This window comes from Mirounga leonina, unplaced genomic scaffold (genome assembly GCF_011800145.1).
Source record: "Mirounga leonina isolate KUSES-001 unplaced genomic scaffold, KU_Mleo_1.0 Mir_173, whole genome shotgun sequence".
NCBI classification, from domain to species: Eukaryota; Metazoa; Chordata; class Mammalia; order Carnivora; family Phocidae; genus Mirounga; species Mirounga leonina.
The window spans coordinates 87,203,120-87,230,558 of NW_023270447.1; the positions used below are offsets into that span (position 1 = coordinate 87,203,120).

The 27,439-nt window shown below is 54.1% G+C and overlaps 1 protein-coding gene across 7 annotated transcripts in view; it reads right to left on the reverse strand.

The window, feature by feature from the left end:
- Positions 1-27,439, reverse strand: part of PIK3CD (phosphatidylinositol-4,5-bisphosphate 3-kinase catalytic subunit delta) — a 46,780-nt gene that overhangs the window by 2,161 nt on the left and 17,180 nt on the right. For 2 of the 7 annotated variants that reach the window (XM_035019850.1, XM_035019848.1), the window contains exons 2-23: positions 25,356-25,474; positions 10,798-10,970; positions 8,572-8,800; positions 8,254-8,483; positions 7,682-7,861; positions 7,287-7,436; positions 6,681-6,770; positions 5,355-5,576; positions 4,703-4,799; positions 4,483-4,613; positions 3,968-4,018; positions 3,732-3,896; positions 3,531-3,652; positions 3,249-3,392; positions 2,995-3,094; positions 2,670-2,848; positions 2,473-2,585; positions 2,209-2,287; positions 1,475-1,642; positions 747-870; positions 479-624; positions 206-338 (exon numbers count right to left, since the gene is read on the reverse strand). In XM_035019850.1, coding sequence (XP_034875741.1) covers positions 206-338; positions 479-624; positions 747-870; positions 1,475-1,642; positions 2,209-2,287; positions 2,473-2,585; positions 2,670-2,848; positions 2,995-3,094; positions 3,249-3,392; positions 3,531-3,652; positions 3,732-3,896; positions 3,968-4,018; positions 4,483-4,613; positions 4,703-4,799; positions 5,355-5,576; positions 6,681-6,770; positions 7,287-7,436; positions 7,682-7,861; positions 8,254-8,483; positions 8,572-8,800; positions 10,798-10,938 — 2,994 coding nt within the window. In that variant the 5' untranslated portion in view covers positions 10,939-10,970; positions 25,356-25,474. Of the gene's footprint in view, positions 1-205; positions 339-478; positions 625-746; positions 871-1,474; positions 1,643-2,208; positions 2,288-2,472; positions 2,586-2,669; positions 2,849-2,994; positions 3,095-3,248; positions 3,393-3,530; positions 3,653-3,731; positions 3,900-3,967; positions 4,019-4,482; positions 4,614-4,702; positions 4,800-5,354; positions 5,577-6,680; positions 6,771-7,286; positions 7,437-7,681; positions 7,862-8,253; positions 8,484-8,571; positions 8,801-10,797; positions 10,971-25,355; positions 26,751-27,248; positions 27,350-27,439 lie in introns of those variants that run through there. The other 5 variants (XM_035019849.1, XM_035019843.1, XM_035019847.1 and 2 more) reach the window with 4 other exon arrangements.

Here is a 27,439-nt window from a genome sequence, read left to right on the forward strand (position 1 = left end):
ACGGCAGCCTGCGGAGGACAGGAGGGCGGGCCAGGGGAGGTCCCCGCACATCTGCCATGGACCCAGGCCGACCCCCGGCTGGGTCGCCGGCGGCGTGAGGAACCCCCACCGGGAGTGCCCTGTGGGGTCCACAGCGCTCAGAGGCGGGCCTCGGGGCCTTGGGGGCTACCGGGTCTGCCCGGCTGGGCCCTACCCTGGCATTTACCTTGAGATACTGGGTGTCTTTGGAACAGCTGAGCTCCGGCAGGCCAGCGGCCCGCATCAGGGCGAAGAGGTGAAGGAAGAGCAGCCCGTGACGCCGCAGGATGGTGTAGGCTCGCTCACAGTAACCCCGGAATCTGCGGGGCCAGAGGGACGTGGCAGGTGGGGCTCTGGCTCCCAGCCATTCCCACCCTGCTCGTGCCCCGGAAAGGGCCCCCAACCCCTCCTCCTACAGGACCCGACCCTGAGCCCGGCCCGGGACCCTGAGCACCCTCACCTTTCAAACTTCTCACTGTTATTCGTTTTCCCCTGCTGGATCACGTGCACAAAGTCATACGTGAGGATGAACGGGACTCGCTCACGGTTGATTCCAAACTTGGTCTTGAAATTCCCCAGAAAGTGGCCAAAATCAATGTGGAACAGCTAAGAAGAGGGAGGGAGAAGCGGTCAGAGAGGAGAGTGCCCCGGTCTCGGGGAAGGGGGCGCTGGGAGGGAGAGAGAAAGCCGGGAGGGTGCAGCCCACCTGGCAGCCGGCTCTGCCCTACCTGCCCATTCTCGCGGATCATGATGTTGTCGCTGTGCCGATCACCGATGCCCAGCACGTAAGTGGCCACGCAGTAGCCGGCGCAAGAGAGGGTAAACTCCTCGATGGCTCGATCCAAGGCCTCCCTGGGTGTGTGTTGGTGGGAAGGGGGATTCAAAACGGTGGGCACGCATTTCCCAGCAACTTCTACGAAGAGGTGGGGTCTGTGTCCCCTCCCCTTGAATCTGGCCTTAGGACCAGTGGGACAGGGAGGAAGCGGTGTTGGGCTCATCCCACAGCCTCGGCCTTAAGACACCTGGCAGCTCTCGAATCTAACCTGTTGCCAGGCCGGTTCAGGAAGCCAAGGCCGGTCTACTTGCAGAGGGGAGGCCACGTGGAGACACGTGACCAGGGCCCACCCTGCCCGTCAAGGCACCAGCGGCGAACAGTGGCATGAGTGGTTCCAGGCCAGAGAACCACTTAGCTCAGCCAGCCCAAGCTGCAGGTTTGTGAGCCTATAATACCTGGTGGTGGTTTTACGTCCCTAAGCTGAGAGTGGTCGCTACATAGCGACACGGGGAACCGACCCCTGGGCTCATGGAGACCCACCCCGCCCCAACAGAGCAGACCTGGTCCCCGGCTGAGCCAAGAAGCCGTGGAGACTGTCACGGGCCCTGCCCCTCACCTTTGACTCCTAAACCTTTGACTCTTGGAAAGGAGAGGGCATCCTTCCCCGGGCCCAGAACCTACCCAGGGTTCTTGGACTTGAGCCAGTTGAGCAGGGCATCCTTGTTGAAGGCTGCTGTGGCCGCCATGTTGCTCTTGTTGAGCTGGATGTTGGCGATGGTGTCTGAGTGAAGCACCACCTCAATGAGGCCTGTGCGGTCCCCCGTGGAGAGGCAGCCATAGGGGGTCATCCTAGCCAGGGGGGAGGAGGGGCAAGGAAATGCTGAGGTCACAGGCTGTCCCTGGGGTGGCCTGACACTCCGCCCCACCCAGAGGGGCTCAAGACAGCCAAAACAGCCCCAGGAGATGCTGCAAGGGAGGGGAGAGGCACTGGGAGGGGTCCGTGACGCCTGGAACTCGGGGGGAAGACTCCTTGGAGAGGTCAGGACCTGCACCCAAGCTGCACAGAAGGAACGGAGGCACTTTGGCCGAGCTCATGTTTGCTCAGAGAGAAATCCAGGTGGCCTGGAAGAAGATGCCACCGCTTCCCAAGATGGGGCAGGAGGCCAGGGATGCATGGGGTGAAGGAAACAATGGAGCGAGACAGACGCCGAGGGCCAGGCCTGGCCTCTCCACCCTCACACTCTGTGACCCCACATCGCCTCCCTTGGCCCTAATTTTAAACTGGTCTCTGCTCTTCTTAGAACAACCCCTTTTCCAACGGAGGTGGCAGTGTTGGCTCTGACAGAGGACTCCTCCAAAGGGACAGGGTCCTAGGCCTGCAGCGAGAAGAAGCGGATGACAGGAGGGCCTCTCACCTCAGGTCTAGTCCCTCCTGCTTCCACAGAACATCCATGAGCTGGATCATCTGCAGAGTCAGCATGTCCTGGCGGAGGTCTGCGCAGCCGCCCCCCGGAAGGAAAAGCACGAGCTTCTGGTGGGCTCTCCACTCCCAGCCAGGCCCAGGCCCCGGAGCCCCGGGACCCCATCTTCAGGCCGCCCTCCCCATCCCCCCACTCAGCGCAGCACGGGTCGGGGGCCAAGGCCTCCGCGGCACTCTGCCCGGGGCCCAGCCTGCTCACCGTCCCCGTTCTTAAAGATGATGCCCACACTGCCGTCACTGCCCGCCTCCTCGTTGCTGTACATCACCCACAGGGGCTTCATCTTGGAGTCCATGAAGGTGCACTGCTCCACGCTGCGGGCCAGAAAGCAGTCAGCGGGGGGGGGGGGGGGCAGGGCTCAGCAGGGCGGGAGGAGGCGCCGGGGGCTCGGGGCTCACCAGACTTCAGCCAGCAGCGTGCTGGGGTCCAGCGGGGACTGCAGGTTGGAGAGGGCCTCCAGGTAGGTCTCCTGGCGTATGCACAGGTGCATCAGCTCCTTGGTCTGGGGCTTGGTGGTCTTCTGGGAGCTCACTTTGACGAAGTCACTCAGGGCCTTCAGCTTGCTCAACGCCTCCCCCTGGCAGGGAGCATGGGCCGGTGGGGTGGGGTGGGAGGCCAGGAGGGGCAGGCTCTGGGCCTCGGCCCCGCCCCAGGGGCTCTAAAGGGCCCGACCCCCTCAGACAGAGCCTGGCCCAGGGCAGGGACTCAGGGCCCGAGCCTCACCTGCTTCATCAGCACCTTCATGTGGTGGGTGCTGCCCCGGCAGTAGGCTTCCATGATGAGGCCAAAGCGCAGAGCCACGGAGGGCACGTGCATCTCGGAGCTGGACGGACGGAGGGAGGGAGGGGAGGACGGCTGAGCCTCGCGCCTGGCAGGGCCACACCCCCGAGGCCGGCAGGAACGGGAGGCCAGCGGGCCAGGGGCCCCTCCTCCCCAGGGCCCTCGGGGAGACGCAGCGGCCCCGGTGGGTCCACTACCGGAGGTGCCAGAAGAGGAAGTGGCCGATCTTGCGGTTGGCCAGGGCCCGGTCCAGCAGGAACTTGGTCAGCTCGCAGTCGAGGTAGGATTCGTACTTGAGCACCTGCACCAGCTGCAGCAGGTACTGGAAAAGCTCATCGTCCCTGCGGAGAAGGGAGGCCGGCCTCACCTGAGCAGACCCCAGGCCAGGTCCAGTCCTCACCGGGCACGGGCTCCGCCTTCCGGGGGTAGTGGGGACCAAACCGCCCTCCCGAGGAGCAGGGAGCCCCGGGGGGCCTCACGTCAGCTTCCGCAGAGACTTGATGGCGAAGGAGCCCACGTGGCGGTCGGGGAAGCTGAAGTCCAGCAGCTCCAGGGCGCTCAGGACAGGCAGCTCGGGCCAGGAGCACAGCAGGTAGAGCATCTGGGGGGCGCCGGTGGTCAAGGTGCGGGCCGGGCAGGAGGCCCTGCCCCCCTTCCCCCACCCCTCCCCTGCCCCCCACCTGGGCCACATCCTCGTGCTTGTTCCACTTGGTGACCAGCAGCAGGCGGGCCAGCGCCTCGGGGAAGCGCTCCTGGACCTCGTGCCGCATCTTCCACACCAGGTCCTTCTCGTGCTCGTACAGCTCCCCGGAGCCCCGCCGCTCCAGGATTTCCCGCAGCTGTAGCTGCTGAGGGGTGCAGGCAGGGTGAGCTGCGGCCCAGCCTGGCGCCCCGCCAGCCCTGGGCCCCGGCTCACCTCCTCCTCACTGAAGCGCCCGTGCTCCCCGTGCCGCCCCAGCTCCAGAATCTGCAATGAGTGGCCCCATCTCAGCGGAGACCCCGGACCCTGGGCCAGCCCTGGCAGGGCCCTGGGGCCGGCGGGGGAGGGGGGAGGGCGTCAACCCCTCAGCACCCCTGACCTTGGGGGCCTGCGACTCTCAGCGGTGAAGGCTGTCCTGTGCACAGCATCCCCGCCTCCACCCCACAGATGCCAGGAGCATCTCTCCCACCAGCTACGACAACCAAAAGTGTCTCTGGACATTGCCCCAAGTCCCCTGGGGAGCCACGTGGCCCTGACCGAGAACCACTCCTCTAGAGCGCATGAGGGTTCTAGAGAGTTAAGGAAGTCCCCGACTGCGTGGGTGACCAAGCCCTATCCCTGGGCAACTCAGGGGATGGGCGGGGGGAACCCCAGAGGCAGGGTCAAGAACAGTCATCTTTAGTCCCACAGCCTCTGGACCATCCCAGACCCTGGACGGCGAGGGGGCTGACCTTGTCCAGGGTGGGGTAGTACACAGGGTAGGGGGCCACCTCAGGGAGGCAGATGACGAGGGCCGCAGCGCTCTCCGTGTTGGGGTTACTCCGCACTGTTCCCGTGGGGTTCAGCAGCTCCCCTTTCTCGTCTGGACACAGGGACAGACGGGAGTTGCCCGGGGAACGCCACCATCCGGGAGCCCGCTCCCCTGCGCCTCTCCCTTCCGCCCGGGCGCACCTGGGACGGACGGCCACATATACAGGCAGCATTCCCCGGTCTTGAGCTGGTCCTTGTAGTCGAACAGCATGAGGTTGGCCCAGGCGATGGGGCAGTCCTGGGAAAGAGCACGGGCAAGTCAGGGCCAGCGGCGGCAGAGCCAAGCTTCCCTGCCCTCACCCAGACTCCCTGCGAGGAAGGCAGCAAGGTCACCACCTCTCGGCTCCCTTCTGCTCCCAGAGGCATCCCTACTGCCGGCTTCTTGAGAAACCCCCAAACCAACCACACCGGCCCGAGAAGGCTGGCCCACCTCGGCTGTGGGGTAAGTCGGCGTGGCTCAGTGGCCGGTCACATCCTGGGCCTGGTGACTCAGGGCCCACCCCCCATTCCTTCCCCGCTGGCTGCTGACTCAGGACACCCTGCTCCCTGTGAGGACAGCGTGCTTGTCCTTCCACCCCAGAGAGCGGCCTCCGGGTTCCCAGGTGCCTCCAAGTCACCCTGCTCACCAGCCCTGGGACCCAGAGCCGTCACGTGGCAGGGATGGTGGCCAGGATGGGAGGGAGGGCCGCCCCCATCCCCACCCCCCGAGGTGCACGCCTGCTGGAGTGGACCAGGAGCGGCGAGTGGCTCCCGGAGGCCTGGCCCCAGCCTCCTCCCAGCCAGCCCCACCCACCGCCTTCTTGGACTTCTTCTTGGTGGAGCGAGCCTTCTTGGCCTTCTCGATCACGGCGTAAAGTGCAAAGCAGAGACGGGCCATGCGAGGCAGGTCGCAGATGTTGATGTCGAACTCCAGCCGCTGTTTCCACACGGGCTCCGAACACACGCTCACCTCCGAGCTGGACACCGTCTTGCACAGCGTCTCGTTGCCGTGGAAGAGCCCAGCCTGCACCACCAGCTGGGGGAGGGGCGGGTGTTGGTGCCAGGCGGCAGAGGCCCAGCCTCCCTCTCCCCTCCGAGGTTCTCCCACCCACCTAAGGCCCAAAGCTCCTGAAACGCCCTTATTTCACATGGGTCTGAATCCCACTTCCCACTCGGAAGAAAGTGGCGCCGAAGAGGGGCGGCTGACTCCTTGAGCGGGACAAGGGGCCACAGGGTGAAGGGAAGGGCACCATGGGCACTATGCATGGGCTCCCCACGACTCTGTGGGACCCCAGGGCATGTCGCTTCCCTGCTCGGGGCCTCAGTTTCCCCACTGGGGCTTGGGAACTCCAGGGGCCCTTCACGCTCTGATACCCACGAGCTCCCCGCACAGCTCAGAATCATATGAGCCCCGCGAGCAGGCAAGGATTTCATGCCACCTGAACACCCCTACCCTGCCTCCTCCCACTGCACCTTGACAGCCCTCAGGGCCCAGCCAGAAAGCTGCCTCCATCCAGGGCTCCAGGATGCCATCAGGGAAACCCAGCCCCGCCTGCTTGTGAAATCACCCCGACAAAAAGTGCTCCACAAAGAGACTGGACCTCTGTGGACCCAAGCGTAACATCCAGCAAATGGGACAGTGAAATAAGCACCTCGCTAGCTGTCCTGGGGATGGAGGGAGATGGGGTGTGGGAACAGCCCCGAAGCGAAGCGGGTTTGGCCCCCAGGGGTCCAGGCGGCCAAACCCCAGGTGTCCAGGCGGCACGCCTCCCAAGTGGCCCCTGGGAGTCCCAAGGCCCCGGGGCCCAGCCAGAGCCGCTCCTCTCCCGTACTTGTCACCTCCCAGACCCTGCAGTTCCCACATCCCTGGGCCTGGGCCTGGCCCCACAACTTCCACCCGAGTCAAATACCCAGAACTCGCTGGGCCTGGTTTCCACGAATTAGCCTCTCTGGCTGGCCAGCCAGCTCCCCTCCCCCCTTCCTGTTTTGAAGTGGCTCACAACCACCCCAGGCAGGGATGCTGGGTAATGTGGTCAGGTGGCTTTCATGTGACCCCCCCCTTCTTCCTCTGCCATCCCTCTAGACCACAGCCACCTTGTTTGTGCAGAAAACATCCCCCCTCCCCCCAGGAGCCCCCTACCTTCATCCGCTCATCGGCATTCACTTTGCTGCCCTGAATCAGCTCCACGCGGAAAGGCTGCTCCAGGGACCACAGGGACAGGGAAGAAGGCTGGGGCGGGCCGGAGGGGGGGAAGCAGGGCCGTCAAAGCAGAGGAATCCAGGGGAGCTCCCGTGGCTAGCGGCCCCGGCCCCTCGCAAGGCCCGTGGCCCCTCGTGGGTGGGGTGAGTGTTGCTGGTTGGGGATGAGGTTCAGGTGCCCGCCCGCAATACCAGCTGCTTTGTCAGAAAACCTGCATGCAGCTGCCCCAGGACCCCTGAGCTCTGCGGGCATGGCGTTCTGTCTCTTTCTCCAGTACAGGGGCAGGAGGGACATGAGAAGGGCAGCCCGTGAGCCGGGCCTGGGAGCTGCCCCGGGAAGCTCAAACATCACCCGCTGCCCCTGCACACTGGTGTGGTGGTGGCGGGCCAAGCTCAAGGCCCAGCTCTCAACACTGACCCACCAAGGAGCACGAGACAGGGGCCCTGGACCCACTGCCAGCCCGCAGCGTTGCCACTGGGCTCTAGGGTTGGCCGACAAGGGGGAGGAAGGGATGGAGGGGAGGGGAGGTGGAAGGCACCGGCTCACCTTCTTCATGGGAATGGGGGGTGGTTTGGTGCGTGGTTTCTGGACTTGGGGGGCAGGGTCGCTCTGCTCGTCCCGCATGGCCAGGATGGACGAGGAGTGCACCATGGTCAGGTGGGGGGTCAGCCCGCTGTGCAGGCAGCTGCAGATGTACTGCGATGGGGGGTGCAGAGTGAGTGGCCGATGGGGCAGCCCCAACCTTGTCCGGATAAGGGGCTCCCCGATGCTGACCACCGCCAGTCCCAGGCCTCCCAGGCCTCTCCGGCTGACCCTTCTGCCCTCCCCCACTTCCTGAAGTTGGAGCCCTCCTTGTGCCCCTGGGGAGGGCAGCTGAGCAAGGGGACCCCCAAAGTCCCAGCTCCCTACCCCCTGCAGGCCCCAGGAGCGTCACCCCTTACCTGGAACTGGCACAGGGGGTAGCTGCCATACAGGTACTCGTGCTTTCCGTTCACCTGCAGCGTGTAGTCCTCGGGCTGCTCCACCAGGGGCTGCCGGAACACGGTGGCCTTCTTCCGGAGCGCACAGGCCATCAGCGCCAGGGGCACGTCCTTGGTGGACACCTGGAAGGTGAAGCTCTCCTGGGGGGAGGAGGGAGGGTCAGCCCTCCACCCTTGTGCAGGGCCCATGGATTCTGGGTTGCAGAGGGTGGCGCTGCCTATTTGTCTGGAATAGCCCCCCCCCGCCCCCCGAACGTGAGGCAGAGTCTGATGAAGGCACACAGCCAACACCCCGGAAACAGTTATTGAATGAATGAATGGACCCACGACCAAGGCCATCGGGTCGTTCGGCCTTGTCCAACTTGCCTGGTGGGACGTCTGCCCGAGCCCCTCACAGGCATGGGTGCCCCACCAATCCCCCCTGGTGCCCCTGGGAGGAGAGCGAATCTGGGGTGCTGGTGGAGGGCTGGGAAGCCTCACGGGAAGCAGCCCCCTAGTGGGCCCCGGGGCCCGCACGCTGCCAACGGGCTCACCTCGCTGCCCTCAAACTTGACGTTGACCAGGAGGGCCCGGGTGGGGACCCGCACGGTGCCGGCCCCCCAGCTCCGGGCCGAGGGCTCCAGCTGCAGAGGGAAGCTGTACTGAAGCCAGGCCTCCCAGCCCAGCTGCTGCCGGCGGGCGGCCGCCTCCTCGCAGAACTGGCGCATCTTGGTGCGAAAGGCGTTCACTTCGGGGTCATGCAGGGAGTCGAACTCATGGAGGCCTGAGAGGCGGGGAGGCTGGGTCAGCGCGGGGGGCCGGGGGGGCCGGGGGCCGGGGGCCGGGGCAGGCCCCGCCCGCGCGCGGGTCACCTTTGCCGATGAGGAGGCTGATCTGTGAGTTGACCAGCTTCTTCACCCTGTCCCCCTCTCGGGCCACCAGACGCAGCACTGGCAGGAAGGGCTGGATGTCGCAGAGCCGCCGCTGCTCGTCCTCCAGTTCCTGCTGCTCTGCGGTCTGGTTGACGCAGGTGAACACGTAGGCCTCGGGGTCGCTGAGCATGTGGAAGAGTGGCTCATACTGGGCTCGGTGCCACAACACCTGAGGGGACAGTGGCCGGTCAGCCCCTCCAGCCGAGGCGAGCAGGGCCACAGGCAGCCACGAGGTGGCTGGGGCTGGCCTCAGTCAGCCCTGCACGACCCTGACCAGAGGGCAAAGCCAAGATCCCCAAACCCTGTCCTCTCCTGACCCCTTAAGTGATGACCACATGGGACCCCGGGAGTCTCTGTCGCTGCCCTTCTGTGGAGGGTGCCTGATATAGGCTAAAAGCCTGTCCACAGTCTCCCCTGTATGTTACCCTTGAGAGATGGCCGGCCGGACATGACCTCCAGGCACCCCCCAGCTAATCGTTCTGGGGTTCATCACCCTGATTTCCGAATGTTGGCAACGAATTCAGAAAAGCTGAACACATAGAGACAGCTGTCAAACCCTCTATGGGCTGTGTTCAGCTAGGGCGGTCAGTGGGTGCCCTCAGGGCAAGGTGTCCCCAGGGACCCCTGGGAGAGCCATCTAATGGTCAAGCTTTATTGCAAAGGTGTTCACCACTGAGTCACAGAGAAGACAGAAAAAAGAATAGTCCTATTCTTCTTCCATGAGGGATGTATAATTATGGTCCATCAGCACAAAGGGATAGCATGGGGAGCATGACCCAGAATCTAGGGATACCTGTATGAACAGGCACAGAAGGCTCCGAGAGACGTGCTAAGTAGGAAAAAACCCCAAGGTATATAACAGCAGGTATAATTCAAGCCCATTTCTGTAAAAACAACTCGAATAAACATCACAATGAATAGAGACAGGGATTTGACAAAAGGAACTAGGGTTTGCAGGCAAAACCTGGTCCACTCCCAAGTTGCTAGAAGACAGCCATGCCCACTCATTTACATGGAGTCTAAGGCTGTTCTGGACCCACATTGGCAGAGCTGAGTGGTTGCGACAAATACCAGATGGTCAGCCAAGCCTCAAATATTTACCAGCTGGCCTTTCGGATAAAGAAAAGTATGAAGAAACTGAAGGCAAATTGGGGTGTATGCAGGGACCCATGTGTTTTGCATTTCTGTTCTGTTGGAATTGTAGTAGGATGCATGTATGGTTCAGGAAAATCAGATTACCCTTAAATAGAGTTAATCACATGAAAAAGATGTTATAATGTTAACTCAGGAAAAAAAAAAAAAGATCTCAAAGTTCATAATCAGAATTATCACAAAAAACAACACTCCATAGAAAACAGGAAACACCCGAAGTGTTAACTGTGGTTGTCTCATAAGGGCTGGATCACAGGTGATTTTTTTCCTTCTTCTACTTTTTCCTATTTTCCCCAATCAATGCGTCCACATTACTTTTGAAATGGAAAACAAAAAAGAAGAAGAAATTTAATTAAAAAAAAAAAATCTCCCAGGAAGGGGAGACTAAAAAAGCAAAACAAAACCTCAAGGATGATCCACGATCCACTGCTTCTTTCCTTTTTTTTTTTTTTTTTGTTCCATTCCCAAGTATAAGCTTTTAAAATTCTGAGCTGAGGTCTTGTCCTCTGGCATGACCCACTAAATCCCACACTTCGCAAGTGGGACGAGCCCGCTGCAAGATCACAAGACATTCTCTGCCAAATACTTTCCAGATGTCTAACCCTTTGACTCAGTAATCCACCCTGAAAATTATTCAACAGAACCCAAAACTATTTCCAAAGATGATGTTTTCTATGATGACAGCTCTACAGAGAAAAGACCGATAAGACTCTTTTAAGTGGCCAGGGCTGGGGATCAGTTCCAGAAATGATAGCATAGTCATGGAGAGAAGAAAAAGCCACCATGGGAACCACAGCCCGAGGCTCCCACTGGAATCTAGAGAGGGTAATCCTGCCCCCATAAAGGGAGAAGCTGAATTCAAAATGCTAGCTGGGCTCTAACTATAAGCTTGCAAACAAATTTTAGATATTATTTATCTTTTGAAATTGGTTTTATAGGATCTCAAATCTGAGCCTGAGCATCTGTCTGTCTGTCTTTCCCTCTGAGTTCCAAGCTCGAAGGTCGGGATCGTACCTTCTTGATGGTGCTGAGGTTGGCATTCCGGGACACAGGGAAGTTCAGATAGACCCCGGTGGGCAACAGGAAGTCAACGGCCACACTCTGATTCTCCTCCTTGGTCCAGAATTCCATGGGGCAGTCAACCCCAGGGGGCATCCTGCTCTTTCACTTCTCAGACCCTGCTTGTCCTGAAAAGGAAGGAAAGGCAAAATGAGGCCTTCCAAGTGTGTGCTGGATGAATCCTTTGAATGGATCCTCTGGAAAGCAGAATGTCAGGACCTTTGGTGGCAGGAGGGTCCGGAAGGAGTCTCTCCCGCGGGTACCTGAGGCTCACCTCCCTCTGGGCCTCATCCTGCCTGGGGTGGCTTTATTGCCCCCCAGACCCCACCTCACCTCTCATCACACCCTGCATCCCTCACCACAGTGGCCCAAATTCAAGACACCAACAGACCCATTCCAAATCATTTTTTCTCAGGAACACATACACGTGGGAGACCCCTCCACGACCACCAGCTGGCGGCCAGAGGCAGGGGATGGCAGGTCGCTGGTCAGACAACCCAGGACTTGAGAAGGACCAAAGGATGCAGTTCTTGGAAACTTTTTCTTTCTTTCTCTTTCTTTCTCTTTCTTTCTTTCTTTCTTTCTTTCTTTCTTTCTTTCTTTCTTTCTTTCTTTCTTTCTTTCTCTTTCTTTCTTTCATATTTTATTTATTTATTTGACACACAGAGAGAGCACAAGCAGGGGGAGAGGCAGAGGGAGAGGGAGAAGCAGGCTCCCCACCGAGCAGGGAGCCCGATGTGGGGCTCTATCCCAGGACCCCGGGATCATGACCCGAGCCGAAGGCAGCCACCTAACTGACTGAACCACTCAGGCACCCCTCTTGGAAACTTTCTAACCAGAAATCAAGTGGCTTAAAAATGGCTTTGGCCATCAAACAATTTGTTGAAATAGCTCAATCATACCAACCCCCCCTCAGTCATACCCACTCCTCAGTAACAAAATGCTATAGACACAATTAAAGGTCTTTCGAGTATCTCCCCTCCTCCAGGCTACCACCATCTGGATTCTGGTTGTTTATAATGTCCATGCATGTTTTTATACTTTGATTATACTAGTATGTATTCACAAACAATTCCCAATATTTTTGCATGCTTTCAAACTTCGCATGAATAGGGAGTCTTCTGCAACCTGCAATCCACATTATGTTCTTTAGGCTAATCCGAGGGGATACATGTAGCTATGTAACTCCTGAGTTATTTCGCTGTGTCAATAAACCACAATTTATTTACCCCTCCTCTTGTTGATGACCCTCAGGGTTTGTTTCCACTCTTTGGTTATTACAAACAATGCTACAATGTATATCCTTACACACCTCACTTTGTGTGTATGTAGAGTGGGGATGAGTGTTGTCCAAAGAAATACAATGCGAACCACATGCATAATGTCAAAGTTGCCAGTAGCCACATTCAAAAGAAGTAAAAAGATAAAAATTAAGTTTAGTCTTCTATTTTGCTTAACCCAATATATCCAAAATATAGTCATTTCAAAATGTCCATCAACATAGCAAAACTACTAATGAGATATTTTACATTCTTTTGGGAGGGCATGAAGTCTTTGAAATCTGGGGTGCATTTTCACTTAGAGCACATTGCAGCTTGGGTACTAGATTTCCATCAGAAATACCTCATCTATATGTCAATGTCGTACACTTTACAGATGAAAAAGGAGGGCCGCGGACTCAAGTTGCTCCAAATGTACTGAAAAGTTTTCCAAGAAACGAGTTGAGTATCCATTCTTACATTTGAATGAATCAAAATGAAATAAACTGCTTAAAAATGTTATTCCTCAGTCACTCTCCCGCATGTCCAGTGCTCAAGAGAGACACGTGGCAAGGGGCCGCCACGCTGGACCGCACGGGTCCAGGGGAACTGTGGGATCACAGCCATACCTAGGACGGCTCGAACAAGATCCTGAGCTTTATTAAAGTAAGGCAGTGGTGCTAGTGTTGTCCACCGCTTACTCTCCACATCTCCATCAGCGCTTGGTATTGTCCAATTCACTCATTTCTGCCAATCTGAGGGGCACGGAATGCTCTTTTGTCATTTTAATTTGCATTTCCTTAATAGCCATAAAATGTTTATCTTCTGCAAATAGCCTGCTTATAATTTTTGCCCATTTTTTCCCTGTGGGGTTGTCTTTTCCTTATTGGTTTATAGGGTTTTTTAAAATATACTCTAGATTCAATTCCCCTGTTGATTAAATGAGCTGAAAATATCTTCTTTTGGTCCAAGTCACCTTTTCACTTTGTTTATGGTGCCTTTTTTTGGTGAGGAAAAGTTTGTAATGCTGATGTAGTCAAATATTGTCCTTTATGTTTTACGATTTTTATTCTTTCAAAAAAGATTTCCTTACCCTAGGGTCCCATTCTCGTAGATTTAAATGACTTCGAAAAATAGTTGAAAGAGATTGTTTAGTTTATGAGAGATATTCTTTTGGGGGCTCTGCCAATAGGGCCCAGACCTCAGCCTTGCAGAAGCGCTGGACGTAGAATCTGCCTGGAGCTGTAGGACATGCGCATCACGCTGGCGCGACCATGTTACCACTGCTGGGATCCACTTCCTCGGATTGTAAAACCACATCCTACTTTGGGTTCCTCTTTCTGAGAATGGCCAGGCCAAAGGCTTTCCTTTTGATTCAAAATGTAGGGGGGGGGGGCAGGCAGGAATCCTCGAGAATGCACTTACAATGCTAAATGTGCTTTGGCCACGCTCAGGAAGTCAGGGGCACCTTCGGCCACTCGATCCTGAGGCCAAGATGAGCACATGTAGCATGAGCTCTTGGGACTCCAGCCAAAGGGGCGGTGCCTGAGACAAATGCACCCCCTTGCTCTTCTGCCCCTTCGTGCTGTGGAATGAAGCCTTCAACTACACTTACCCACCTGGGATGCATGGACATACTTTCATGTATAAAGCTCGTGCCTAAGGAAGGAAGACCCAGGATGGTGTTGGCCGCACATAATCAAATGCCAGAGATTCGAGAGGAGGAAGCAGGAACCCTCTCTCTCTTTGCGGGCCCAGGACCCAGGTGCAGCTACTCACAAGCCCCAACTCTCTATGAAGCTCAGACTCATCACTCTGCAACATACGGGACAAAGATGCCAACTAATCCAGGGACTTTAGAACTGCTCCAAGAATGCAAACGGGTACAACCGCTTTGGCAAAGTATCTACTCTTGGCAGTATCTACTAAAACTGAGCACATGGTGCCCTATGACCCAGCAATTAATCGCAAGCCTAGGTATACACTCACCAGAAACATGAGTCCATGTGCAAGAAGAAACACAAACAAGAGTGTCTACAGCACTGCTATTCCTAATAGCCCCAAACTGGAAACTTCCCAGATGCGCATCCGCAGTATAATGGAGAAATAAATGATGGTCTCTTTTTCCAATGGAATGTTACATAGCAATGAGAATGAACGATCTACAAATACACACAACAGTATAAACGAAGCTCATAAACATGGAGCTGAACAAAAGAAGTCAGGCACAAAAGCCTATGTGCTCATGATTCTAATTATCCAGAGAACACAGGCAGAGCTAATCTATATTGGCAGAGGAAGAGACAGGGGGGACCCCAGAAGGAGGGCAGTTACCCCAGGGAAACGGGTATGAGGGGCTTCTGGGGGCTGGTACTTTTCAGTTTCTTGATCTGGAAGCTGAGGACTTTCCACAAACGCAACACACCCTCAGTTCAAGTGGTTCAGCCAAGTTGATTTCACTCCTGGCCACTAGCATGGCCTGAGCCTCAGGCCCAGCCAATCAGAGCCCTGAATTTCCCACCCCCTCCCACCCCCGGCCGCAGGGATTGGATTGGAACCAGGAAGGGGGTTTGGGCCCAGCCAATCACTGTGTGTCCTCTCCTGGCCACTGATTCCAGGTTGGGCGTGAGAATGTCAAGTCAGTCCAGGGCGTTTGACACCCGGACTTCTTTGGGTACTGCCTCCCGGGGTGGCAAAAAAGAGAGAGTATCCACCTAGAGCTGCTGGTGAGCACCTCCTGCTGCTCTCAGGGGTGAAACCTGATAAAATACCACCACGAAGGAGAGGAGAGCTCAGGTTGGAGGGGTGGGGTCCTGAGGACATCCTCTGAACCCCTGGAGGCAGGCGTGCCTGACGCCACACTCTATCCTTGGACTTTTCAGTTCTTTCAGCCAAAAAAGCCTCCCTGCCTCCCCCCACCCCCATCTTTTTTTAACTTAGTGCAGTTCGAGTTGGTTTTGGGGTTTTTTTTGGTTTTTTGTTTTTAGTTTTTTGGTCACTTGCAGCTGCATGTTCCATTTTAGCTTTTAGTGTTTAGAAGATTCTTTCCTTGGAACTTGGCCTGCCTCTAGGAGCCAACCCTGATCTTTGTGTTGTCATCTAGAGGTACCGAGAGCTGTCTGTCATCTGATGGCTCTTTCTGCTGGATGATGGCCTCAGTACCTCTGGCTGTTCTCCCTATAACACAGTTTTTAGACTCTTCCCAAAGTTCGGTACTCTGAGAAAACAAGAGGTTGCTGTGGATGGGGCCTGACAGGCCAACTGTAGAAGAATGTTCTGGGTATCAGACTCCCATTGCTTAGCCTAATAAAAGCATATCAGCCCCTTTCCCCCAAGAAAGTTCTTCAGTGGTCATATCACTGAGCTCATTGGCTGCCAACCTTCTAGCTATTTCTCCCAGGAAGCCAGGTTCTCCCAATGAATCTCCTGAATCTGAACGCAGAAATTCACTATTACTGTTGGTGATTTCATCTCTTGGAAATAATTGGCACCCATGTATTACTGGATTTGATATTTTGTACATACGACTCAGTCTGAGATACACTAGTTTAAACTATTAAGTGCCAAGAGTGATGCAAGGGGGAGACACTAATACCCAAGCCCAGAGTAGGTAGGAAGAACGATCACACCTTATAGCAACACGGTTAAGACAGCGTGCTAAATGGTGATGTAACGGAGAGCAGCCTACTCCCTGTGGGGAGGCCAGGAAGAGCCCCTCTGAGAAGACGGTACCAGAGCAGAGGACAAGAGTGGGCCAGTTGTGTCCAGAGCAGATGGAAGGCAGGCCACCGCCACTGGAGCGTATGGGTGGGGCAGGGAGGGGAGGACATAGGACGAGAGGGGCTGAAGAGGTCAGCAGGGACCAAGGTTTGTGGAGTCTTTACAGGGGAGACACCTGGGTGTCACTCAAAGAGTGATGGGCAGTCTTAGCAAAGGAGCCATGGGACCCGATTTGCACCTAAAATGATGCCACTGGCTCAGTGTGGAAGGACTGGAGAGAAGCAAGCATGCCCATGGGGAGTGGGGTGGGGGGCTCATGCCCCAGGGGATGAGAAAGGCAGGGAATCAGGATATATTTAGGAGCTTGGCGGATGAGATGGGAAGTCGTGGGGGAAGAAGTAAGGATGACAGCTGGGTGCGGGCTTGGGAGACTGGAGGGGTGGGGGAAATGCACCGAGATGGGGGAAGTGTGAGGGAGAAACAGATTTGGGGGGCAACAAGACGGCAAGAGGTCCATTCCAGACACAGTGAACCTGAGCTGCTTAGTGAACAGCCTTGTGAAGAGAGCCGAGGAGCAGCCCCGAGTGTGGCGCCTAGGGGAGAGGTCTTTGCGGTTCCCAAGGTATAACTGGGGGTCAGCAGGCTCCCCACAGAGAGAGGTGAGCTGGCCTGGAGACAGAGGGTAAGCGAGGGCCAGGACCACCTCAAGGCACTAGAGGCATCAGCCCAAGATGAACCATGAGCCATCCTTCCTTGCTCTGAGCCAGCCCGACTCTTGCGGCAGGCTTCCCTCTCTGTCCGCATCCGAATCATGAACACAGTATCAAAGGAACTGGGCAAGCGGGAGCACAATCCTGCCACGTCCCCACTCTGGCCAGCGCCATGCACAGAACGGCCGTGTGACGGTGGAACCCCCCCAGCCGTGGGGCTCTGTCCCTGAGCGCCCCAGCCCTCGGCCGGCTGTCCTGAGATGCGCCCAGTTAGCCGTGCTCCCTCCGGCCCGAGGTCGGAGCGCAGTTCCTCGGGTTGCCCATGTCTGAGTCCCGAGCAGCCGGGAGAGGAGTTTCTCCCCAGAGTCCATAACAGCATGTATGCTACCTCCGTCCTTCCCAGCCGGCCGCAGAGAGTGTTTCCGGGGCCTTAATTTCTTTCTCTCTCCCTCTCTTTTTTTAATGCAGTTTATTTTTATTTTTTTTTAGAGTGGGGGGCAGAGGGAGAGAATCTTAAGCAGGCTCCACGCCCAGCGCAGGGCTCGATCTCACGACCCTGAGATCATGACCTGAGCCAAAATCAAGAGACACTTAACCGACTGAGCCACCCAGGCACCCCAACAGCCCTAATTTATTTCTAAGAGAGGAGGGCAAGCGAGGGATGTGGCATCCCACAGCCACAGTGCTTTCATCAGCCTGGGAAGGAAGTGGCAGCCCATCGACTAGTCCGCCTCCCCGGCTGGAGGACCTGCTGGCTGGTGGCCTGTGCCGAGCTCAGGACCCCTGAAGCCTCCCTCTCGTTTCTTTGAGGTTCCACCGTGTCAGGGCTGTGAGCTGGTATCTGGCTCCTGGGTCTGCTAGGGTTCCACGTCTCTCTCGCAAGTGTGGCGGACACTCTGAGCAGGAACCGCTGCCCAGCATTTGTCAATGTAAAGACAGGCTTTTTGGTGCTCGAGTCACATGCCCCGGGGAACAGCTTCCCAAGGGAACACATGAGTCACTCTCAGCGGGCTCGGTGCAGGGGACAAGCAGCAGGGAGAAGGGAAGCTGTATCCTGCTTATCTGAGCAATAAACATTCTCCTCCCTGAGGGTGCCCTGAGCAAGACAGGCCTCGTAGGTCCCCCTGGGTCGTTGTTATGAATCCGTCTATAGAGAGACATGCTCTGTTCTTGTAACTCTAGGACAAAACATCTGCTCAAAACCCGGATTTCAGAGCTGAAAGTTACCACCCCAATAGCTCAAGAGGAGTCTCAGAACGTCTCAAAGGTGGTTACACACATTATCCAATATCTACCATCAACCCAGGCTCGGAGGATACAAGACCAGCAACCACTGGGACAAGGGACAGCGAGCCACATGGGCAGGCCTGACAGAGCAGAGTCCAGTCAAGCTTCCTGACCTGGGCTGATTTTCAGGTGCTTCTCAGCCTCAAAAAGTCATTCTAAGAAGTGTTCTGTTTCCCACACTCTCCTCTGTGGAGAATGAAGTGGATGCTTTTCCTGTTGCCTAACTTATGTGGGAAGTGGGTGCAGGTGGGCACTTCAGAGGTGAATTCCAAAGATGCTTTACCCAGAGGTCCCACTTCCCACCGGAGCTCCTGGATGTTTGCCTTAAAGGAGCCTTCTAGAAACCACCCCTGTTCTGGCATCCAGGGAAAGCCCAGAGACGATTCAACAACCACATCCTCCTGGAGACCCTTGGGAAAAAGGACATAATGGGCCCCCCTTCAGCCCAGGAGGCTGCAGGCTGCAAGTTCTGTTCATTCATTCATTCCGCAAATATTTATTTGAGCATCAGGGAATGTGCCCATCGGGAATGGAACAGGCACCATCCCTGATCCTACAAAGTTTTTAGTCTAACAGGAGGAAATCAGAAAAAGAAAAAGAATAACAAACAAGATGACATCAGATAAGGAAAGAGTTGGAATGGAAAAAAAAGGGCTTTGCAGGGAGGGAGGGTCTCCTTTGGACGGCGGGTCAGGGGAGGGTGCTCAAGTGAGGTCATATTGGAGTTGAGGCCCAAAGAATGAGAAAGAACAGGCAAAGATCCATGAAATAGGATTCAGGCAGCTGGAACAGGAAGTGCAAAGGCCCTGAGGCAGGAGACCACGTACCTGGAGTCCAGGACCCAGAGGGGAGATGACTGGGAGAGGCAGTGAGGCCGATCCTGCAGGGCTTTGTAGCCACAGTGTGGAGCCAGATTTTGTTATCACTGCAATGGGAAGCCACTGGAGGGTTTTAAGCAGGAGACTGATATGGCCTGAGTTTATGCTTGACAAAAACTGCTTTGGCTGCTGTGAGGAAGATGGAAGTGAGAGAGGCAAGAATGAGGTGGGAAAGCAATCAGGCCAGGGCCCCAGGCAAGAGCTGACAGGGCGAGATTAATGAGGGAAAACTTGGGCCCTACCTGCCACAAAACGCCCCAATCCTCTGCTCTTAACAGCTGAGGATCAGGCATTCTAGCACCCCAGCCTTGAAACTCCCCGTCCCTAAGAACCTTCTTGACAAAGAACTGAAGCTATAGACCAGATGGAAAACGGACTGGCCCAGGGTCCCCCCAACAGGTCCAGTTTTAGGACAGGTGAGCTATTCTCCCAAAACACAAAACCCTTCCTGAGGCCCGCGTCAGTGTGTCCCTCCCGGAGATCTGGGGGTAGCAGCATCCTCCGTCCCTGGTGGACACCCCAGTTGGTGGGGCAGAGTCTGCACCACAGCAAAGGAACGGCAGAGCAAAAGTGGCCTTGCCCTGCAGACGGTGTCCAGTGGTGGCCAGGTGAAGGAGGAACCTGTCCCCAAAAATGGAATGGGAGGGAAATCTCCAGAAGCCAGCGGCCAGCCAAGTAGGACATCCCCAAAACCATGCCCAGGACTAGGAAGGAAGGGCCTGTCTGGAGGGTGGTCTGACACCCCAAGCTCCCACCACAGGAGGAAAAGGGATGAGACGGGTGAAGGCCGGGGATGGATGAAATAAAGTGACATGAAATCCTGCAAAAGGCATCCCGATGTCTGCTTGGCAGGTAAGCTGAGGACATGAGCTGCCTTACTCCATGTCTATCCGCTGCTGCCTCCCCCTGTTCTTTCTTTGTTTCTTCTTCTTTTTACTCTCTCCCACTTTTTTTAAAAAAAGATTTTATTTACTTATTTGAGAGAGAGAGCATGAAGGCAGGGCAAGCAGAGGGAGAGGGAGAAGCAGGCCTCCCGCGGAGCAGGGAGCCCGACACGGGGCTCGATCCCAGGACCCTGGGACCATGACTTGAGCCGAGGGCAGACGCCCAACGACTGAGCCCCCCAGGCGCCCCATACTCTCTCCCATTTTAAATGTGTCTCCCTTGAAGCCATATTATTTAACAGAGTGGTAACTTTTATTTTGAATATTTAAAAATGAAGAAAAAGTCCTCAGTGGAGGAAAACCAAATAGACAAATAGACATCGAAGAATGAGGGGCAAAGATCTCTGGAAATTCTGTTCTATAAAAAGAGACAGAGGGAGAGAGAGAGACTCCTGACTTCTTCTGCTGTCATCAGAAGAATGAACCAACTATCCTACCAAAAAAATTCTATCCCGACTATCCCCTATGATGCTCAGTTCATGGCCCACCCAGGGAGGCCATAGGCCTGCACCCAAGGGGAAAATCCCCTGCCACTACCCATCAAAATCAAGAGAAAGATCCATGGTCTCAGGTCTGGCAATTTGGGGAATTCGGGGATCGTCCTAAGGAAGCAATGCAAAAGAAAAAATATGTGCAAAGCTATATGTACAAAGATATTCATTTGTGGTATTCACGGAAGTGGAAAATCACAAAATAACAGGGAAATTATGATAACTGACTTAACAGGAGTGAAGACAGTCATTACAATGGCACGTGTGTAGAATACAGAGCAATGCAAATATTCCCCCCATGAAATGGAACCCAAAAATGCCCCTCCACTTGGCCATGGCAACATCTGTCTATGGACAAAACATTTCAGAAAGGGTAGAGAAAATGAAAACAGCTATAACATGGGTAGATATGGATGCTATAATAATGATTTCAAAATGTTGTTATCTATGAAAGTTAGGCAAGCACACGGTTTTAAAAATTAATTAAAGCTAAGCTTTTTGCAGCAAAAAAAGGAGCAGCCCCGTGCCCTGCACATCCAAACCTCCACCCCCCGATTGCAGGTGTTTCTTTGGGTATTTATCTCTGATTATCTAAATAATCGATTTAGGCGGGTATTTCTCGATTTTCAACTATTAACTTCTGATCTTAGAAGATGAGTTTGGGCCTCCTGCACACACACACATCCTCTGAACACAGCTATGTGATCATTTTTTTGTTAATCAAACTTGAGGATGCCTGGGTGGCTCAGTTGGTTAAGCGTCTGCCTTCGGCTCGGGTCATGATCTCGGGGTCCTGGGATCGAGCCCCAAATCGGGCTCCCTGCTCGGCGGGGAGTCTGCTTCTCCCTCTCCCTCTGTGCTCTCTCTTTCTCAAGTAAATAAATAAAATCTTAAAAAAAAAACTTGAGTGCTTACATTATTATGACTACATAAAATACTGTTCAACACTAAACCACATAGTGGTCTCTTTTTATAGAACAGAACACTAAACCGCTCTAATTTCTTTCTTTTCTTGTTCAACTTTTTGTTATTTCTATAGTTGATAGTTGCCTCACTTAAAATTTGCTTCATTTTCCATGTACAAATATAATTCCTTTGTTTTCTATGTACTAATATGTAATTCTTCCCTCAACTCTCTAACAGAATTATAAAACTCTTCCTAATATGGTAAATATGTCAGATAATCCATCAGCTTCATTCTTTATATTCCTCCTGGAGTCCTCAGCCATACTGCTCCAAATTCGCCTGGTTCATCTCTAGATGAGCTGTTAGAGAGCTATACTGTTGGAACTTTGCTTCACCATTATTATGGGGATTCTCCTCATCATTCTCTCTACCAGTCAAGGTTCTTGGTTGCAAGTAAAGAAGCCAACTCCCACTGATTAAGCAGAAAATTTGCTGACAGATTATTTGGCTTATTTGCTGCACTGTGAGGAGTTTTACAGTTCTGTTGGAGAGTTTGAGGAAGAATTAGTAGTTAGTATATTGCAAACATAGCAAATAAGAGATGAGGCGCTTATCAACTCCAGGAAAAACAAAAAGTTGAACAAAAAAGAAGAAATAGAACCTAGTACACTAGATTCCATGATGCATGTCTGATGGCAAAACTGCCCCTTTTTGCCACTGAATACTGAATGCCAGTTTGTACTTCTGTCATTTCCGTGCCAACAAGTTGAACTTGTAGCCCATCGTTGCCGCCACCGCCATAACAACGGATACAGCACATGCTTCATCCCTCTCCTCTGTCAAAATACAGCATAGGTACATCTCCATCTGTGGAGTTGAGGTCACAGGTCCTGGCTACAGGGATAGCTTGGAAGTCAGTCCTTTTCAGTTCCCATGATGGGGTAGGTGTTTGTTTTTTCTCCGCACTTGCAAAGTACATACTTTACTTTTATGTAGTATGTCTTTTATTATTCATTGTTGGGTACTACTCAGAGACTCTTCATGTTGAAGTTCCTTCAGTTCTAGAATTTTTTTCCTGTAGTTTGATAACTTCCCCGTCTTCATTTTTCTCTTTGTCTTGGGTTCCTCTGAGGTGGATATCAGGAGTCTTGAACTGATTCTCCAGTTTTCTTATATTTTCTTTCCTATTTTCCTTCTCTCAAGTCTTTCTGTTCTACTTTCTAGAAATTTAGTTTTCAATCTCCAGCTCTATTCTATTGAAATTTTTGCTTCTATTATTAGTTTTTTTTTTAAGATTTTATTTTTTATTTATATATTTTTTAATTTATTTATTAGAGAGAGAGAGTGAGAGAGAGAGCGCAAGAGGGGGTAGGGTCAGAGGGAGAAGCAGACTCCCCGCCGAGCAGGGAGCCTGATGTGGGACTCGATCCCGGGACTCCGGGATCATGACCTGAGCCGAAGGCAGTCGCTTAACCAACTGAGCCACCCAGGCGCCCTTTAAGATTTTATTTTTAAGTAATCTCTACACCCAACATGGGGCTTGAACTCACAACCCTGAGATCAAGAGTCGCACGCTCTTTGAACGGAGCCAGCCAGGCACCTCTTCTATCAGAGTTTTTACATCCACGAGCTTATTATTGTTTCCTAAGTATTCCTGTTTTTAAACAACCACATTTATCACTTCTGGCTCCCTTTTTTCTGTTTGTTTGGGTCTCTATCTTTCACGCTAGAGGTTTCATTCTATGTGGGATGATCCATAGCTGTGTATTCAAACTTAAGAGAGAGGCACTCAAAGCTGTTTGTACACAGGTAAGGTCAGTTGCTTGGCAGCTTTCCAAGAGGGTCCCTTCAATGTTAGTATTTGAGGGTCATTTTTTCTTGTGAGCTCAATTTCCTCAGAGAGAAGTTCTTCAAGGCCCTGACTGGAGAGTGGTATAGAGGAGGTTGCCATGTTCTGGGAGCCAACCAGGAAAGGGTCTCACTGTTCAGTATATAAACTTTCACTGAATCTTTCTGTTCTCAATACAGTGCCTCTTGCCCTCAGCTGCTCCCCACAAAGCCTCCTCCACCCCAGGCTGGGCCTGAGCTACTCTGGTTCAGCAATGCCTCTGGGAAAACAGGCATCTTCTGCTGGGAAGGAGGAGGGAGCCACCTAACTATGTGGGCTGAGAGAGGGGTCTGTTGCTCCAACACATACCTTTAATCAATCTTCCTGCTTCCAGCCCACCCTGCAGCCTGTCATTAGGAACACTGTAGCTCCCACTCCTGGACTTTTTGTGGGTCCTTGAACACACCAGCCTTCTTCCACCACGGCACAGGACATTCAAGATTCTAAGCTTTGCATCTCTTTTGCCGACCTGCCTTCTGTCTCTCAGTGGGTTTGCTCACTCCACCTCCTCCTCCTCAATCATTTCCTTTTCTGTTTCCTTAAGGATTTAGTCCTATTTTAGTCCTTTATTCTCATTTTAGTGGGCTTTTGAAGCAGAGCCAGGAGAAACATATGCATTCAATTAGTTACGTTATTAGTTTTCACGGAAGTTCATAATAATATTTAACAATACATAAAAATCAGGTTTCCAAAGATAGGCACATAGAAGGCTTTCTGGAGGATTTGGGGGTTGGACACTCCATCAAGGTAACAGTGGTCCTCTGGGGGTGTAGGGGAGGGTAGGTTATGCTAATTTTGGGGGCAAACTTTCAACAGTAAATCGGTATTTTTTAATAAATAAAAAAGCATGAGGGTTAAAAATTATTAAAAGGCATCTGCTGAAACAAGAATCAAGATACTGTTGGGGCTTCTGGGTGGCTCAGTTGGTTGAGCATAGGACTCTTGGTTTTGGCTTAGGTCATGATCTTGGGGTTATGGATTGAGCCCTGCCATCAGGCTCGGTGCTCAGCGTGGAGTCTGCTTGGGATTCTCTCTCTCCCTCTCCCTCTGTCCCTCCCACTCTCTCTCTCAAATAAATAATAAATCCTAAAAAAAAGAGAGAGAATCAAGATATTGTAAATAGGTATACAGGTGTATAGAAGAAACTCTAATCCCCCAACAGAGGTCTACACAACCCATGGTTTTTTACTATGTTCCAGGAGGTCCTGGGGTTCCATAGAAGCACCCCAAGGTCTTCAGAGGGTGGCAGAAGTGGGACGGGGTGCTAAGTGGAAGTCCTAGGCCAGTCTCTGCCTGGACCACAGGGCACTCTGTTTTTATCTACTCTACAGGTCAAAATTCTGTTTTTAATATCTTTTATTTTATTTTAAGATTTTATTAATTTATTTTGACAGAGAGAGACACAGCAAGAGAGGGAACACAAGCAGGGGGAGTGGGAGAGGGAGAAGCAGGCTTCCCGCCGAGCAGGGAGCCCAATGTGGGGCTCGATCCCAGGACCCTGGGATCATGACCTGAGCCGAAGGCAGACACTTAACAACTGAGCCACTCAGGTGCCCCCAATATTTTGATCTTTTTAAAGAGAGCTGCACTAACAAAGACGTTTGGAAAGTACTGATGAAGATCTAGAGAAAATGAGGTTGGGGTGGGGCCCGGGGGAAGCTTCCAAGGATGACACCATGCTGTAACCCTGTGCTTTTTTCCATCAGAAATGACAGGAGCTGCTCAAGCATCCAGGTAAGAAGGAATGTACTTTGCAGCCAGAGCATACCTATGTACCCATAGGGCTTGCAAATGGGACTGTGGCCTACCAGTCTGGGAGCTTGCTAACCATACCCAGCTAGCCCCAGACACCAAAGCCAATGCTCAGCCAATGTCAGTCTCTGGCCTCAGTTTCTTCATTTGCACAATGAAAGGACTGCATTCATATCCCAGCGAACATCTAAGAAGTTCCAAGGAGCACTGTCTTACTGATATAGGATTGCCAACTCTCTGGAGAAACAGAACGTCCCTACCTAAGGACTCTTTGAGAAGCAATGCTGAGTTATAAGAATTCAATCCATTCCCTTCGGAAGAATGTTTTCATTTTTCTCTCCCCAGATGGGCCAGCCCAACTCTACCATGACTGAAGCAAGTCAAATAGCTTATTAATGAGCTCCAGGGTTTCTGGGAGCAGGGCCCCCCTTCCTTTCAAAGGGAGCAGCACCCCTCTCCTGGGGAGCTGGCCAAGGTCTAGTTCACTTCCCCTTGTTGGCTCATAGAACACATTTGGGTCATTCTCTTCCTTTGCGTGATCTAGTCCTAGACGGGAAGTTAAGAGAGCTTCTCCTTTGGCTGGATGGTCAGGGAGGGCGGAGTCTGTTCAAATTCTTAAGCTGTCTACAAAATCACATCTCTTCTTCCCCACACATTTGTCTCCTTCACCCAACCTACCTCTCTGGAATGGTCCAAGAAAGACCAGCAGCAAATGCCCCTCTGGCTGGCAGATCAAAGATGCTTTGGAATCAGTGAGCACCATTCCGCCCCTGCCTGACTCTGAGCTCCTTATCTGTCTGGGGGGGGGAAAAAAGAATGAATGAATGAATGAAATTTTTAAAAGAGAAAGTCTCACAAACTTTCTATGCGTTCCCTCGCAAGACTTTAGCTCAAAAGCTACTCTTGCACCTAGGCTCCCATTTTGCAAACCAATCACATTCTGCTTGATGGGCTCTTCTTACCACCCACATCAATGCCACCACACGCACACGCACGCACGCACACACACGCACACGCACTCACACACACACGCACTCAGATACAGATAACTCAGATCATTCTTAAGTATCCATTGCTTTTGTTTGGTTTTTGAAGGCAAAGTGAATGATCTGTGCCAAGCCTGGGTTCAAGTTCCATTCAATGGCTGGTCCCATTGAATAGGGAGGTCCCTACTCAAGTACTAAATTGCATCATACAGGAAGACTCATCCCTGCTTGCTGGAGGTGAAAAGCCTAGGTGTGTGGGGAGAGGGCCGCCCACTCACTGCATCCGTGGTGTTTCTTTTCCCCCCCTGCCGGCCATTCCTGGAAATAATCTGACCCCAGAGACAGGAAGACACCTGAGCTCCGGAAGCCCGGAAGCCCACCGGCTGGATGCTCAGAGTAGGACCCAACCCCTTTCTCCAACCCGCGGCTCAGGGCACAGCTACCTCCACAGCGGGAACCCACTGGGCAAGGCTAGGGCGGGCTCTTGAGGATCAGGACCCCTAAACCATTTGCTTCTCCATAAGCAAAAAGCCCAGTGCCGGGAAGCAGTTGGAAAAGGTGTCCATTCCAAGAATACATTTCCCAGGGTCCAGGCTGGAATTCTCACTGCTGAGAGACTAATCCCTGGAAGGATATCCCATGGACCCTGCTGCAGGAGCCCGGGAACGGGGACTTGGATGGTCTCTCCACTCAGCATCCAGGCGAGGACAGCAAGGGCTTCCCAAGAGAAATGAGAGGTCAGCGCCAGGAGCTAAGGAAGAAAGAACTTCCATTGCTGACCAATGGAGTTTAACAAGGGAACAAAACCCACCCGTTCAGTCACAGGGAAATGAGACATGGTTATAAAGAAAACACTTTCAAAATGAGGAAAGACAAAGCAGAAAGCATGATGGAGCCTAGGGAAGGAAGAGTTAGGGAAAGCAAGAAGGAATTAGTGCTCAGGAATTCAGGTCAGGAAACAGGGAGCTGGGGCAGAATTCACAAGAGGGCGGCTTAAGGAGGAGGCTCTTCCCGGAGGAAGGTGCGTCTTCTGCTCTGGCCCTCAGTCTGCCCAAGACCTCAGGATCTGGGTCGGCCGCCCTCTAGCCCTCTGGGTTCAAGGGCAAAGCTTGGGAGGCAACGCCAGGAATGGACACAGCGCAGGATGCTCCGTCCCGAATCGGGGACAGGGGGAGGGGAAGATGCGCACGGCAACTGCTGGGTCCCTGACAAGTAAACAGCTTGCCCTGAACAGGCGCGTCCACGTCCGGAGCCCGGCTGAGGGCCCTGCTCATCCCATCAAGGGCGGCCGCGGGACACCCCGATCCCCGCCGCCCCCCCTGGAGGCACAAAAGGGACGCATGGAGATCTGGAGAGCCGGAGAGCATGAACCAGCCCACACCCGAGAATCACAACGCGAGCTCGGCCCCCTGCCTCGGCCTCCCCAGCCGGGTCCGGTCCGCCCCGGGACGCGCGCGCCTCCCCCAGCCCCCACGCCCCTGGACCCCGATCTCCCCAGGCGGACAAAGCCCCGCGCTGGGCGGGGCGGGGTGTGCGCAGGGGTGCACTGGGACCCCGCAGACGCCCGCACAGGTGGGCTCCGTACCGGGTGTCGGTGCCGGGGGCGGGGCCCGATCTCCCTGGAGACGGTTGCCCAGGGGACGCGGCGGGCGGGTCCCGGAGCTACGCGAGCCTCCCGGCGGCGGCGCCGAGCCCGCGGGGGCCTGAGGGCAGGCCCGCGGCGCGGAGCCGGCGAGCCGGGCAGCGGCGGAGGGGCGCGGCCCGGGGCGGGGCCCG